This window comes from Sphaeramia orbicularis, chromosome 22, assembly GCF_902148855.1.
Source record: "Sphaeramia orbicularis chromosome 22, fSphaOr1.1, whole genome shotgun sequence".
Lineage (NCBI taxonomy): Eukaryota > Metazoa > Chordata > Actinopteri > Kurtiformes > Apogonidae > Sphaeramia > Sphaeramia orbicularis.
The window spans coordinates 33,254,195-33,267,822 of NC_043978.1; the positions used below are offsets into that span (position 1 = coordinate 33,254,195).

Consider the following 13,628-nt stretch of genomic DNA (forward strand, 5'->3'; position numbering starts at 1 on the left):
TTTTTTCTTAATAATTAATGAAATCGGTGTTAGATGAAACAGGCTGAATATTAGAGCGCACATTTGGGGATCAGGCATGTAAACCCATGCGGTGGGCTTTGAATGGGACCACTGCTGCCCTGCGCCTCAGAGAAACCCCGCCGGTAAAATATTGGGATTAACATCTCTTGGAGGCCGGGATTAAACAGCGCTTTCTCAAACCGCACACTCTCTTTGTTGAACTGAACTACCGGAAACTAAGAAGGAGGGGGGGGGGGGGAAACGCTAATTCCGCCACCTGAGCAGAACCAGTGGATAAAATTTGACCCCATATTTATTTTTAGTGCAGTCATTCACTTTTTAGTTGGACATCTCACCTTGTCCTTATACTTGAATCAGAGTATTTATTATGTGTAATGGCTCTTTTAATAATAATAATAATAATAATAATAATAACAAGACAGGGATGGTGATGTTAAAAATATAAGGTCATAGGCTGTTCATAAATATTTGGAGAGTTCCTTAATGCAAAATTGCGCGCGTATTTTCTTCACATTTTTAACAGTATTCCCAAAATCTGGATCTTTGTATAAATCCTCCTCCAACAAACCCACTCAGACACCCAGGAGCACGCACACAGAGATTGTTTCTTAATGAAAGAGTAAGCTCACAGGACCTTTATTCATGTCTTTTCAGCGGTGAGGTCACACCATCTTTGGAGCCAGTAAGGATCCACAATCACCGTGTGTTGAGATCAATGGAGGGGAGCAAGTGTGGAGCTCTCAGCAGCCGAGAGTCTTTTCCAGTATGGCTAACCCTGGATTATTTCTACCGTGTGCTTGGAAAGTCTCGTCTGTCTTTACGATGCCAGAATTTTAACCATTAGCATCTGTGGTTGTTCAAAAAAGTTAGAAATCTATTAAAATCACAGCAGAGTGTCTGATGCGAGGGGGGCTCACAAATTGCATACAATACAACAGATCACAGTTTCGAAGGCTAGCACAGATAAAAAAAACACATATGTACCATTTATATAAGACACACACTGATTGTCTCTTAGAAACTACATATTGATTCCTTATAAACACTTTTTTTTTCTTAAATAAAGTAGTGCATCCATGTCCACACACCATCCTCATCACCGTGTCTCTCTGCCTGCAGGGCGGCAAAGTTGTGTAAGAAGCTTAAAGGAGGTCTGTCCATCCCGAGAAACCTCACCAGAGGAATTATCTTGAGTTTTGTTCTTGGATAAACTTTAATTCCGTGGCTGTGGTTGGACTTTTCTTTGAGAGTGCATTCTGGTTTTTTTTTTCCTCAACAGGTGTTTTTACGCATAGAGGCACACACTGACAGACATGGATGAGGGGCTACAACCTGTGATAAAACAGAAAAAAAAAATCTCTTTGCCAGTGCTAAAATAAATTAAACCTCTCCTCTAAGAGGACTGGAGACCATTATGAAAAAACAAAACAAAACAAAAAAACAACCGTGGCCCCTGAGAGCCCTGTCTCGCCGAGCTCACATTTAACCAGTCTAATGTGTTTTACTGAGGGATGGCAGCAATGTGTCTGATGTGATCGTCACTGTTTGTGCACTTTTTTCACAGGTGATTGCTCTGTTCACAGGACCTGAAATTTCCACGAGGAAGTTTGATCCTTATAATCCAAGCAATCGGCATTGAAGTTCAGCTTCCACGACGCCGCTTGGTCCTTATAATCCAGGCAGTCTGCTGTGGAGTTGAAGCCCAGGCCGGACGTCCCGTAGCCCTGGGTGGACAGGGACGCCGGGGACTGGTTCAGATGGCTTGTGACTGCGTTTGTGCTCATCGGACTGAGAGTCGAGCCGGGGCCTGACAACTGGTGGTGCATGGGAGTGAGGTAAGAGCCGCAGTCCATACCGCTGAAGTAGGACGTCGAGCCGGCGTAGCCCTGGCTGTAGCCCGAGGCCTGGGTGTATGTCATGGGATAGGACCTCTGCATGCAGGAGGAAGAGGTAGACAGGGGGTCTGACAGCGGAGAGATGGACGCGGGGCTCCAGATGGATACTGGGGCGGTGCTGGTGGAGATGGCGGGGACTGTGGTGGTGCTGGTGGGGGGCGTAAACTGGCCGCTGGCCCCGCTCTCTGAGCTCACTTCTCTGGTTGGAGAACTTTTCTTTTTGGCAGGTCGCACCTTATTCTGGCCCCCGTTCTGCTGCTGCTGCTGTTGCTGGCGGCATTTCGCCCGCCGGTTCTTAAACCAAACCTGGGGAGTCACATTTAGATTCACTTTATTTTATTTTCCACAAATTATACCTTTTCATTCGTTCATTAAAAGCTTTATTAAGGACACAAAACTAGCTCCATAGAATAAAAAAAAAACATACACAACACAAAAGAAAAGACATATCATAAATCCATATGTTACTTACACATGGAAACCTTTAGTTTTTACTATAAGTCATTTAATTTCAAGATTGATGCAATACAATAAAATAATTATAATGATACAATTCCATATAAATTCGATGCAAGTATTTTTCTTAAATTAGTTTAAAAAATTTAATAACTTTTTTCCTTTTTTCTACATCGCCACTGGTCTCAAATTGCACTTTTCACTTTATTTCTCTTAACAGGAGTCGCTGGTTAAGTTGTATTATCTCCCTGTCAAAAGTTTTCCACTTGATTTAAGGACGACAAAATGATAATCTCAAGAGCTGCTGTCAGTCACGCGTTAAGATGCGTGTTTTAGTGAATAGTGTGGAGTTTTTGATATCAGTGGGTTCAGAGGTTTATTTTGATCCTAAATGAACACAAGACGGCGGTGTGTATTTTCACATTAAAACAGACTTGTTCCACATTTACAGAGATGCTTGTCACACAAAACAATTAAAGACACGTAAGTTCACGTTTTAACAGTCTCACCTGTACACGGGACTCAGGTAGATTGATTTTCAGCGCCACCTCTTCGCGCATGAATATATCCGGATACCGAGTTTTGGCAAACAACGCCTCCAAGACGTCGAGCTGAGCGCGCGTAAAAGTAGTCCTTTCTCGCCTTTGCTTTCTCGGCGTTGCTGCAAGAACAAAACAAATGTAAATCACCTTAAATATGTTAATCGTGTCTCTGATAAAATAAAAGCATCAACAAATAAATAGAATAAAAGTAATCCTATGCAAAGCAGTTCAGACAGTGATTTAATGTTGTTTGCGTAATTACGCACGAGTCAGTGGCAAATAAATAGACTTTTCATTTCACTTCAAACAGTATTTTTTCTTGTAAATGAATGAGCAAAATTAAACATATTTGTGCAGTATATTTACAAATGATGAGACATAAGTAGGCCTAATGCTTCCTCTGAAGTGTGTGGGTAAGATTTAATATGTCCTCAAATTTTAATAAGAATCAAATAATATCTTCACAATCCTTACTTGTGTGTACATATTATTAAATCTTTCGATGGGCTGAAATTAGAGCTGCTATGAAATACACAGTTTAGCGTCGACTTATTTAGATCCTGATGATTATTACATTGTTATTTTATTTTATTTTATTTTTTCAGAAAGTGAAAACCCACCTGGATAGCCCACTGATGGATGCAATAGGTCCATTCCGGAAGTGGTTAAGCTGAGTCCATTGACTGTGTAAGGTGGTTGCTTTAGATACGACATCATGCTAATGTTTGTCTGAGGGCTGAAGTTGGAGAAAATTTTGAAAATTGATGGAGCTCCCAAGATGAGACTGGATGTCCTCTGTCCGCCGCGTGGTCCGTGTTATCGCGAGCACCTGTTCCAAAAACCAAGAGCAACAACCGTGCGTGAACAACCTGCTTTAGGAGGTACAGTATTTGTTCTGTTTACATGAAGATGTGGCGAAGTAAGTCCTCTCCAAAACGCACGGCGCTCTTCAAAAAGCAGTAAACGCATCTCCAGCTGTCCCCCCCCCCCCCCCCCCCCCCCCTCCCTCCCACTCCCCTTCCCCTTTACACCCCCCTCCTCAACCTACACACTCGAATACACGGAGGAAAACGTAATAAACTGACTGGCCACGACCATCGCAACAAGTCACCCGAAACCTCCATGTAAATCTCTGATTATATAAATGAAATCAAACTAGAAACTATTCCCATTTACTGAAACAGGGGCTAAAATAATAATCAGGGAGCATTTCTCACTCTCCTGTTATTTATTTATTTTACATTTGTTAAGCTGTTTTGTGTATAAATGTGTATATCCTTCCTTTAAATTAACATATTATTATAATAATTATCCTCAGACCTGTCTCCTGTCAACCTACTTTTTTATGCTCTACCTTGAGGTTGATCTGAGTAAAATAAAATGCCTGGTGTCACTAAATGCCCCTTTTTTAAATATTATTTTCAAGGTCCCTCAAGGAACATCTCATGTGACGCAGAGAAGACACATTTCAGCAAAAAAGAAAAAAAAAAAAAAAAAAAGGACATGTTCCTTCCTGACAGACACGTGATCTGGTCTGTTCTTTAAACTAAGGAAAAAAAAAAAAAAAAAAAAAAAAAAAAAAAAGAACATGCTCGGTAAATGTGTCACGTCAACTTTAGTGACCCTCACCCGTTATCCCCACTGTGCGTCTTGATTAGTTGCATTTTTTTCCCTCAATATCCAACGGTTTTAACCCCCTCATCCCAATCTGTCACACTTAAAACACACCCGTCTACCAGTTGCACACACTCGCTCAATAATAATCACTCTGTCCGAGAATTAATTACGATAAATGTTTTTTTTTTTTTCTTTAATATTGATGAATTGACCAGATAATCCGAGTGGCATCAGAATGGAGCTGCACTTTGGTATCAGTGCAGTTCAGAGGAAATCAAGCGCGCATTCCTCTTTAATTTCTTCTGCACCTTTACACACGTCTTGTAATAATAGCCCCAAATGTTCATGCAATAAGAGGTGCAAAAAAAAAAAAAAAAAAAAAAAAAAGTTGAGACTATAAGAGAATAATCGATCACAACAAATTATTCACTCCTTACAGTCTATTAGTGGCACACACTCAAAACAACTGTTAAAATATATTAAATCTGACGTGTTGTGTTTATCTATTCATCCCAGGAGGTTGAGCAGTGCCAGAGCAGAGAAAAGGCCCCGAAATGAAATTTGGAGCAGGCCGAAATGTGTCTTCTTTCCAGCATCATGTCTCTATAATTATTCTTTTTTTTTTTTTTTTTTAGTTCTTTAAATTGTATGACTTCCTCTACAAATATAAGAAAAATACAGCATGAGAAAAATAGGCCTATTTTTATGACTGTAACTCAAGTGGCTGGTTTTTTTTTTTTTTTTTTTTTTTCTGTGGTCAGTCAGAGTGTGAAATGTGTAACATTAACTAACAATAGATAAAAATAATATATAATTCCAGGAAAGATTTAGATCTGTCTTTTTGTTCTAATATAAAACATTTTCCTCATTTATCCTGAATCACTTTAGTGCTCTTTTTTTTTTTTGGGGCTGTTTCCTATAAACTGTGAATTTACACTGGGGTTTTTATTTATTTATTTATTTAATTTCCCCAGCGTACAAGGAAATGGTGACAAGACTGGAAACTGTTCCACAATTTGGACAAAAGATGGACTCAGCAGAGTGAATCTAACAGGGTTTAGGCTTAAAGCTGCTGTAGCATGCTGCTGCTGCTGCTGTGGAGCCTCATGTCTGTCACTGGTATGTTTTATTTCAGCATTGGGAACGTATGATTATGAGAATAGAGTTATACCTGCGAGTATTTAGACATGATCTAATAATAATAATAATAATAATAATAATAATAATAATAATAATAATAATAATAATAATAGGAGGTAAACTTACCCCGGTGTTGACGAGTGGAAAGTTCTTTGTCTTGGTTTCCACCAGGAGAAATAATAATAAAACTCAGCACAAATCAGCAACGTCCTGGCGAATAAAAACGCACAAAACCAACCAAACGCAGTGGCAGCCGCCGTCTTCAGTGGAACAACAGGAACAACAGTGCTGATAAAAGTTAAATGTTGAGCGCCTGCATCAGGTTTCGAAGCGGTGCGACAGCGGCAGAGTGATGGAGGAGGCTGCATGTACGCCTTAGGATTTGTTGGTGTGTTGTGAGTGAAGTGGTTTGAGTTGGATTTTGTACAAACTGCCAGCCAATGGGAGCCGCAGGACTGAGCTGAGGTCTGTCTCCGTCTCCGTCTCTCACACTGGTGGGGAGGATTTTTTTTTCCTTTTTTTTTTTTTTTTCTCGGGGAAACAAATGTCTCCAGCTACTTTTTTGACGCACAGTTCTCAGCCAATGGCAGCAAGAGGGCGACTGACAACATCCCATCCCACTGCAGAGAGCCTACATTGATAATAAATAAACCATAGTGAAGTTTAAAACCTTGGGAAAGTCAGTTTTTATCATATTTTCGTTAGAGTTACAGTAAAATATTACTTTTATTCGTTTGATCCTTGATAATATTTACATAAGTCTGAACGGATGGAGATGGAAATGTATGCACTTGTGAGGACTTATGTAAATATATTAACTCTAACTGTATTAGACTTTCATTGCGCACATATTAAATCATTTATCGCTCATTTTTATAAATAAAAAAAGCATCAAAGTTGAGCTCACTTCTTATTTTTATCGGACAAACATGAAAAGTTTCAGCATCTTAAAAAAAAAACCTCTATGATGCTTCTCGACAAAAAAAATAAAATAAAAAATAAAATAAAATAAAAATAAATTATAATAGTAATAATGTCAAGCTGCTTTATAAGAAGATACAAAATGGAAAGAAAAACACAACTGAGAATGAATGAATGAAAAAGAGGAAAAAGAAGAATCGCTTGAACTAAAAGCAGGGCTCTCCATGTGGAGGCTGCACCGACCTCTCACATTCCAGCGCGTCGCAAAAAAGGGGATTTAGAGAGACTTATTCCCTTAAAACTGTCCTCCCATCCACAGAGCCAGGCATTCTGCTGCCACCAGGCCTGCACCGAAATGCACCCCGGATATGTGCAGGCATAAACCCCACCGAGAGGCACCGAGCAGCCTATACACCGGACTGCAGGCTGCGGGGTTGCAAACAGAGATCAGATTAAATAGAAGGAGGGGGAGAAAGAAAAAAAAAAGATCCCTGCAAGACGGAGCGACTTTCACTTATTTTATTAAAGCGATTCCTGCAGGAGGAGCAAAGGTGGAAAGGTAGGCCTGCATGATTTTATATTAGATTACATTTAATTTGCAAGAGTTTAGTTTTTAATAATAATAACAATAATAATAATAATATAAAAAAAAAATAGATCGTGATTTTTCTGTGTTTATTCTTTATTTTTGTTCATTTTTAAGTGTCATATTCTTGCAGGACCTACAAGCTACAAAAGGACAAATAAGCCTCGTCTACGTCACTTGAATGTTGAACCTGCGTGCCCATCTCAAAATAATATGCCGAGGGTTTTTGTCACGGCTTGGTAAATGTATCATCTTAAGAGGCTTTGTGGAACACCTACACACACACTCTCTCTCTCACACACACACACACACACACACACACACACACACACACACACACACACACACACACACACACATACACAGCCACAGACACACACTGCGCTCCTGCACGGACACACCCGCTCACTTCAAACAGATTTGAATATTGATTTAGATTTATAAACACAGGCAGACCGTGGGTTTTATGACTCGTCATTTGCCTCTCTGTGGTTCGTGGGGAAGGCCGGAGTCAAAGGTGCGGTGACAGCTGCTCAGAGGAAGCCGGTTTCCACTCAAGGGATTGCAGCCACACGCACAAACTGATCCACTGCACGTATCAACTTCACCAAAAAAAAAAAAAAAAAAACCTCAGTGACATCTCTTTTTTTGACAGATATCGATCAGAGGGAGCGGGGATATGGATCAAAAACAGCGGATTTGTTTTCACATGCAAGGGGAAAGTTTGGAGTCTGTTTGGAGAAATGGAGCTGCACATTCAGGTATCCAACTTGGATCATTTTTCACCATTTTATTCTTTCATTTACATTTAATTTTATTCATCGCTACCATCACATATTTATAATAACCACTATCATATAAAAGTGGATGTAAATTGTCACAGGTTTTAATCAAACACTAAACTTTACTGAATATTTTAGTGTCATTTATGAGAGTGATGGATTTATGACCGCTTATATTTTTACTGTGAAGACACCCATGGAATAAAAACATCACATTTAACACAAATCTGCAGAATTTACTTCACATATCATTTAAATAAATAAACTCCACATAAACCTTTAATTCCTTCAAATCTATCCTATTCTTTTCCTTTTACTTCCTCAGGCATATATATGTAGAGGGCTCCTATTGTATCTGCAGATAACAGAAGAAATAATAATAATAATAATAATAATAATAATCTTACAGTAAAATCTACATTTATTTTTTAATATATGTGAATATATTTCATGAGCTGCGTGGTGAAACCCTTAACGCGAGATTTTCCAAGGCTGCGTGTGAAATCATGACGCTTGATGCTGTTATCTGACGGATCTCACCATTGAAATTGCTAAATAATTTATTAAATAGTAAAGCCAAGCCCTCCGCAGGGACTTTGTGTCTTAAAAGGACGTTTAAAGGGAGAAGGAGTTAAACGCCTCTGGCTCCCACTGACTCCCGGATAATTGACGACGACGGCTTTTATCTGCGCCTCTGATACTCTCAACCTGAAGGCGAGGATTTCAGCAGGCCTGCTCCAACCTGGGATTTCTGCCATTTAATGTGTGGCTCATACATCCTCTCAAAATAATGTCAGTGCTTATAGGTCACTGACCCCTCCTTTTGATAGCATTGGACATAACAGGATAATTAAAAGGCAGAAAAAAAACACTTCTCATACTTTTAACAAGCATCTAAAAACAGTCAAGGCTTAAATAATGCTCAGATAAATAGATTAATGAATGTAAAAAAAAAAAAAAAAAAAAAAAATCGTGTAGAAAATAAAAATGTTTAAGAATTAAAGCTGCATATTTACATATACATCTAAGTATGTGGGCAGCTTCCCACTCCTCTGCTTCCTTCTCTCCTTGTTTGATATTCGCATGGCTGAATATGAGGAATGTGTTGGTGGAATTTATTCTGAACTGGAAAAAAAAAAAAAAATACAATTCTCCACAAATGCCATAATGTCAGGAAAAGCTGTTTCTTTATTATGTAGGATTTAATTAAAATGTGCTTATTTCCACTTCATCACCTATTTTTCATTTTTTTAAAAAATCTACAGTATGTTCTCTTCATTTTATTATATATCAGAGAAAGAAAGTTAAATATGACACCTTACATATATTTTAAAATTAATTTCACAAAATCATACACTTCCAGCCTTTGATTTGGCAGCTAAATTTTGCACATTTAGGAAATTACTGAAATTTCTGTCATTGTTTTTCAGATTGTGCGTACGCAAAGCATTATATAAAACTGATAAAAACCCTGATTTTACAATCGAAGCGCATAGAAATATATGTAGATGAATGGTGTGTGTGTTTGGCTGTGTGGGTGTGTGGATAACACAGAGAGAAAGAGAGAGAGGGAGATGAGCTGAAGTAGGATAATCACAAGCTGTATTTTAATTAGCCTGGCAGGTTTGATGGATACGTTGCCACTGCTGCTGCTTTGGGAAAAAAAAAAAAAAAAAAAAAGGTGCGTTACATAGTGAGCAAGATGTCTAAACAGAGGGCTTTCCCCACGCGGTGCCTTTATCACAAAGGAGCTAAACCTTTGTGTAATGTAACATGTACATGACCCCAGAGGTCATCACAACACATTCAGGGTCCTCCCCCTGGATTAGACCAGCAGAGACCCCTGTCAGAGTTTATGCAACCAGGCAAATTCATCATAGTCATTATGAGATGTTATCACAGATTTAACGTGGCAAATGTAGTTATAGAACAAAGTTGAAATTTTTAATTCTTTCACTGTTTAGTCTCTTTTGGCACTTTATTATAATGTGTAACTAATGCTTCTGGAACGACTGGGGCTGACTAACTATAAATTCAGGTGTGGTGCTTCTGTAATCCTATAGCTGTGTGTATTTGCCAAGTTTGCTCTTTCCATTAATATGACATGTCTTTTAATTAGTGCCATAATTGTTTGCGTTGTGTTTGTGCAGGAGTTCACCAACAAACAACCAGATGCAATTAAACACAGTTGCCTTCAGATCATCAACGAGGAGCCAATGTGGAGACCGACTGGAGAGCAAATATAAGATGGGGGACGGTGGTGTGTGTCCTGCTACCTCAAGGTTAACACTGAATGAATGAACTGTGGTGAGAGTTTGTCTTCACACAATCTGGACTGTTTCCTAGTCTTCCACGGGGACAAATCACAAGCTAATTGATGATACATCTTACTGTAGTTTATCTGTAGTGGGTTATTTCATATCTGCTTCTTCACTGTCTCTGAAATGATTAAAAAGTCATGTTGAAATAAAGACATCCATCACTGTGAAACATCCTCTCTTCTCTCTATCTCCCTCTCTTCACCTTGTGCTCTCCAGCCTTCTTCTCTGTGTGCTGAGGTGTCTGCATGGTGTGGTAAAACCTGCCCTGCAGACCGGACCTCTCAAGTCTTCAAAGGAGGAAGAACTCAATGTGGGGGATTTGTTCAGGCTTATTTGGTAACCTAGGATTTGAATTGGATTCTGGGAGGCATTCATAACACATTTGAAAATGTTACATTGTGTGATTTTGTGTGTAATCCCCATAATAAATTTTAGAAATGGTCACAGCACTTGCACAACTGTGACTATTCATGATTTATCAAATGGTTTTCTTGTCTTGCCTCTCGGGGGTGAGGTGAGTGTTGCCGGCAGGGAACAGGACGATCTCTGCCGTTGGGAGTGTCGGTGAAGAGATGAGTCTCCCGTTTTAACCTTTCTCCCAATGCTGTTTTGTTTATTTGACCTGAATATGTGATAGGGTCAGCCTCCATGCTTCCAGAGGGATTCTCTCAGACCCCCCAACAGCACTGGAGCATTACAACCTCTAGTGGATTATACCTCCCTGGGAGGAGGGTTAGTACGCGCACACACTCACACACTCACACACACACACACAGTAGGTACAGTTTATTAGGCTGAGTGTATATTTTATCAAAGCCACAGTCATAGATTAATAAAGTTATTATTTTTCCATCATGCTGTATAAAGAGCTCCGTACCTTGCATTAAGACAGTTAATTAACCAAAATATTGTGTTTTGCAAATTGTAAAAATATCCAGTTTTGTATCATGCCCTCTGGCAATAAAAGGAGAAGTGTGTGTTTGCAAAAGCAGTAATTATTACCCGGGTGCTTCTTTAAAATAACACAGCGATCAGTGACTTAACTGCACGGTGTGTTCACTTAAGGGTGTCCAGTGTGCACAATTATGACTTTTTTAATATAATTTAGTCATTCTGTTTCTTAGATATCTTGCTTTGCAGCTAACTCTCCCGCCTTACTTTGATAAGAGCAGGAAAAGTGTGTGTGTGTTTGTGTGTTTGTGTGTGTGTGTGTATGTGTGTGTGTAAATCCATGTTTGTGCCCTGTCCAAACCCCACTTTGCTTTGAATGACACTTTGGCGATGCCCCCAGCTCCCCACTTTGACTTCTCAAGCATACCCCCTGTTAGTGCCAACTCTGCCAATTCCTCTCATGTCTTTAATATCTCTCTTTGGGCCCTTGGGTTTTGCCAGTGAAGGCTCCCCAGTGACAGTTGGACATCGCCGTCACATTTGGGAGACAGCAGCGGGTGTTTGTAGCGTTCCCAGCCCCGGGTCTGTGGGGAATCTGTGATGGCTCGCCTGTCAGCCGGCCCCTCCCCTGTAATTAGGAGAGTAAACACAGCGCCTGGCTCGGTTTGGGGGAGAAATAGGAGGGAGCGGAGGAGGGGACCGTCCGGCTCCTGTCCTACTGCTACTTGAGCTGTCCAGAAGCAGCTTTGTAGTGACACAGAGAGAGATTCAGTCTGTGATATGCACACGCTCACATCCCTGTTGAGGACTGAGATATGGAAATGTGGATGAGAGTGGGGTCTGTTAACATGCTGAGAACTAGGAGACTTCGATTTCTACTGCACTGAACATCAGTGAACCAGGGCAGGATGGATTTATTGAACTGAACTCTCTGAGGATGATCTGAGATGTGCACGCAAAAGTGATCAAACAGCAATAACTGCAAATGAGCACATGATGACTGAATGATGTCACTGTGTTGGGGAGAAACCACACTGTTGCCCATAAAGTTGGAATAAAATATATTCAACTCTTCTTATGGAATGATTGTGACAAAGTGATTTTTTTTTTTATTGATCGATAAAGTGTAACTGGGACTCAGAGTGGAATCATTACACCTGGTCTAAGGGGACTAATGGTGTGTATAAATAGAAATAAAAAGAGAAGAGTGACTGAAAACTATTCCAACTTTATGGGAAATGTAACAACATTGCATAATTAAATTACAAAATAACTGTTAAAATACATCCAATATGTAAATATAATTACAGCTATAATACTGAAAATACTGGTAATTACATCTTATTTGTAGAATATAACATTCATTTTGTTGCTTTGCGTCTTTTCACCCTGCAGGAAAGCCTTCTTTTGGCAAATTTCTGGGAAATGCAGGTCAACACAACCGTTTCAACTCTTTATGATGAACTATGTTGCACTTTTCAACTTTATTCCCTAGTGTGAAACATAAAAAGCAACCAAATGGAATAATATGCATTAATTAGAAGTAATTAAAGTAGTTATGTTACTTACCACTTTATTAAGAGATAAACTAGTAATCTGCAACCTTTACCATTTCAAAAGTAAGTTTCCCAATAGTGCCCGTAAGGTCTAGGGTGTGTTTTATGTTCACTTTTACACCGACTCCACCACCACTAAGCCTCGGTCCCTCCTCTCTTCACCTCTCTCCTGGTTGCTGGGGGGACTGGTCAGTAGCTGGTGGAATGTGTTGTGGGCTGGAGATGTAGCCGTAGCTTTGGGACCAGCAGCTCGGGGGGAGCGCCATCCCACCCATACCCAGCCGCTCCTCTTTGCCCAGGCAGGGAGGCTGGCTGCGGGAATGCTGAGACCAGGAGGGGAGGAATTTCACTGGAGGACCTGCCAGAGAAATGCCATGCGGGGAGCGATGAAGAGAGAAACCTAGATAGACAGAGAGGGAGAGAGAGAGAAAAGGAGATCTTAGCCAATTGAAACACAGCCTGTCAGTGTCATTTCGGTTGTGTAGGATGCTTACTGATGATGGGCCAGTTGCTGAATGAGCTGGTTGCCACACAGACACAGTGGCACCGCATCTGACTCAGATCTTTCTCAGATGGCTTGGGGTTCAGTGAGCGTTACAGCGGTAGCTTGAAATGAAGTCAGTGCATTTTGGACATAATATTGTTTTTCGCTCTAAATCATCCATCTGTATTAACCACCATCTGTCTCTGCGTACCTCTGTTGCATGAACATAATCACATGCACTAGTTTTTGTGTAAGTACATTTTAACTCAGATGGTGTGCATCAGTGTGTGCATGTGGCGGACAGGGAGAGTACAAAGGAAGGGGTGCTTGAGGCCCAGTGTACTTGCCAAAGTCTTTACGGCGCCCAGAGAGCCATGCTGCAGCATCATGGTCCACAGCATGGAAAGACATGGGGC

At 40.2% G+C, this 13,628-nt stretch overlaps 1 protein-coding gene and 1 long non-coding RNA gene across 5 annotated transcripts; one reads left to right on the plus strand and one right to left on the minus strand.

Annotated features, from left to right (window-relative positions):
- Positions 1–641: 641 nt before the first annotated feature.
- otx2b (orthodenticle homeobox 2b) lies at positions 642–6,149 on the minus strand. Its single transcript, XM_030127227.1, has 4 exons — positions 5,798–6,149; positions 3,535–3,743; positions 2,882–3,033; positions 642–2,222 (listed from the first exon to the last, which is right to left on the minus strand). The coding sequence occupies exons 2-4, from the start codon at positions 3,629–3,631 to the stop codon at positions 1,599–1,601; spliced, it is 873 nt and encodes a 290-aa protein (XP_029983087.1). The 5' UTR covers positions 3,632–3,743; positions 5,798–6,149; the 3' UTR covers positions 642–1,598.
- LOC115414038 (uncharacterized) lies at positions 1,747–12,252 on the plus strand. 4 transcript variants are annotated; one of them, XR_003934544.1, is made up of 6 exons: positions 1,750–1,856; positions 5,506–5,650; positions 6,912–7,151; positions 7,312–7,939; positions 10,111–11,013; positions 11,674–12,252. It is a non-coding gene; the product is annotated as an uncharacterized LOC115414038 (long non-coding RNA). The 4 variants fall into 4 exon arrangements; XR_003934546.1 differs by having other exon boundaries at positions 7,312–7,417; positions 7,834–7,939; positions 10,111–12,252; XR_003934543.1 differs by having other exon boundaries at positions 10,111–12,252.
- Positions 12,253–13,628: the final 1,376 nt, after the last annotated feature.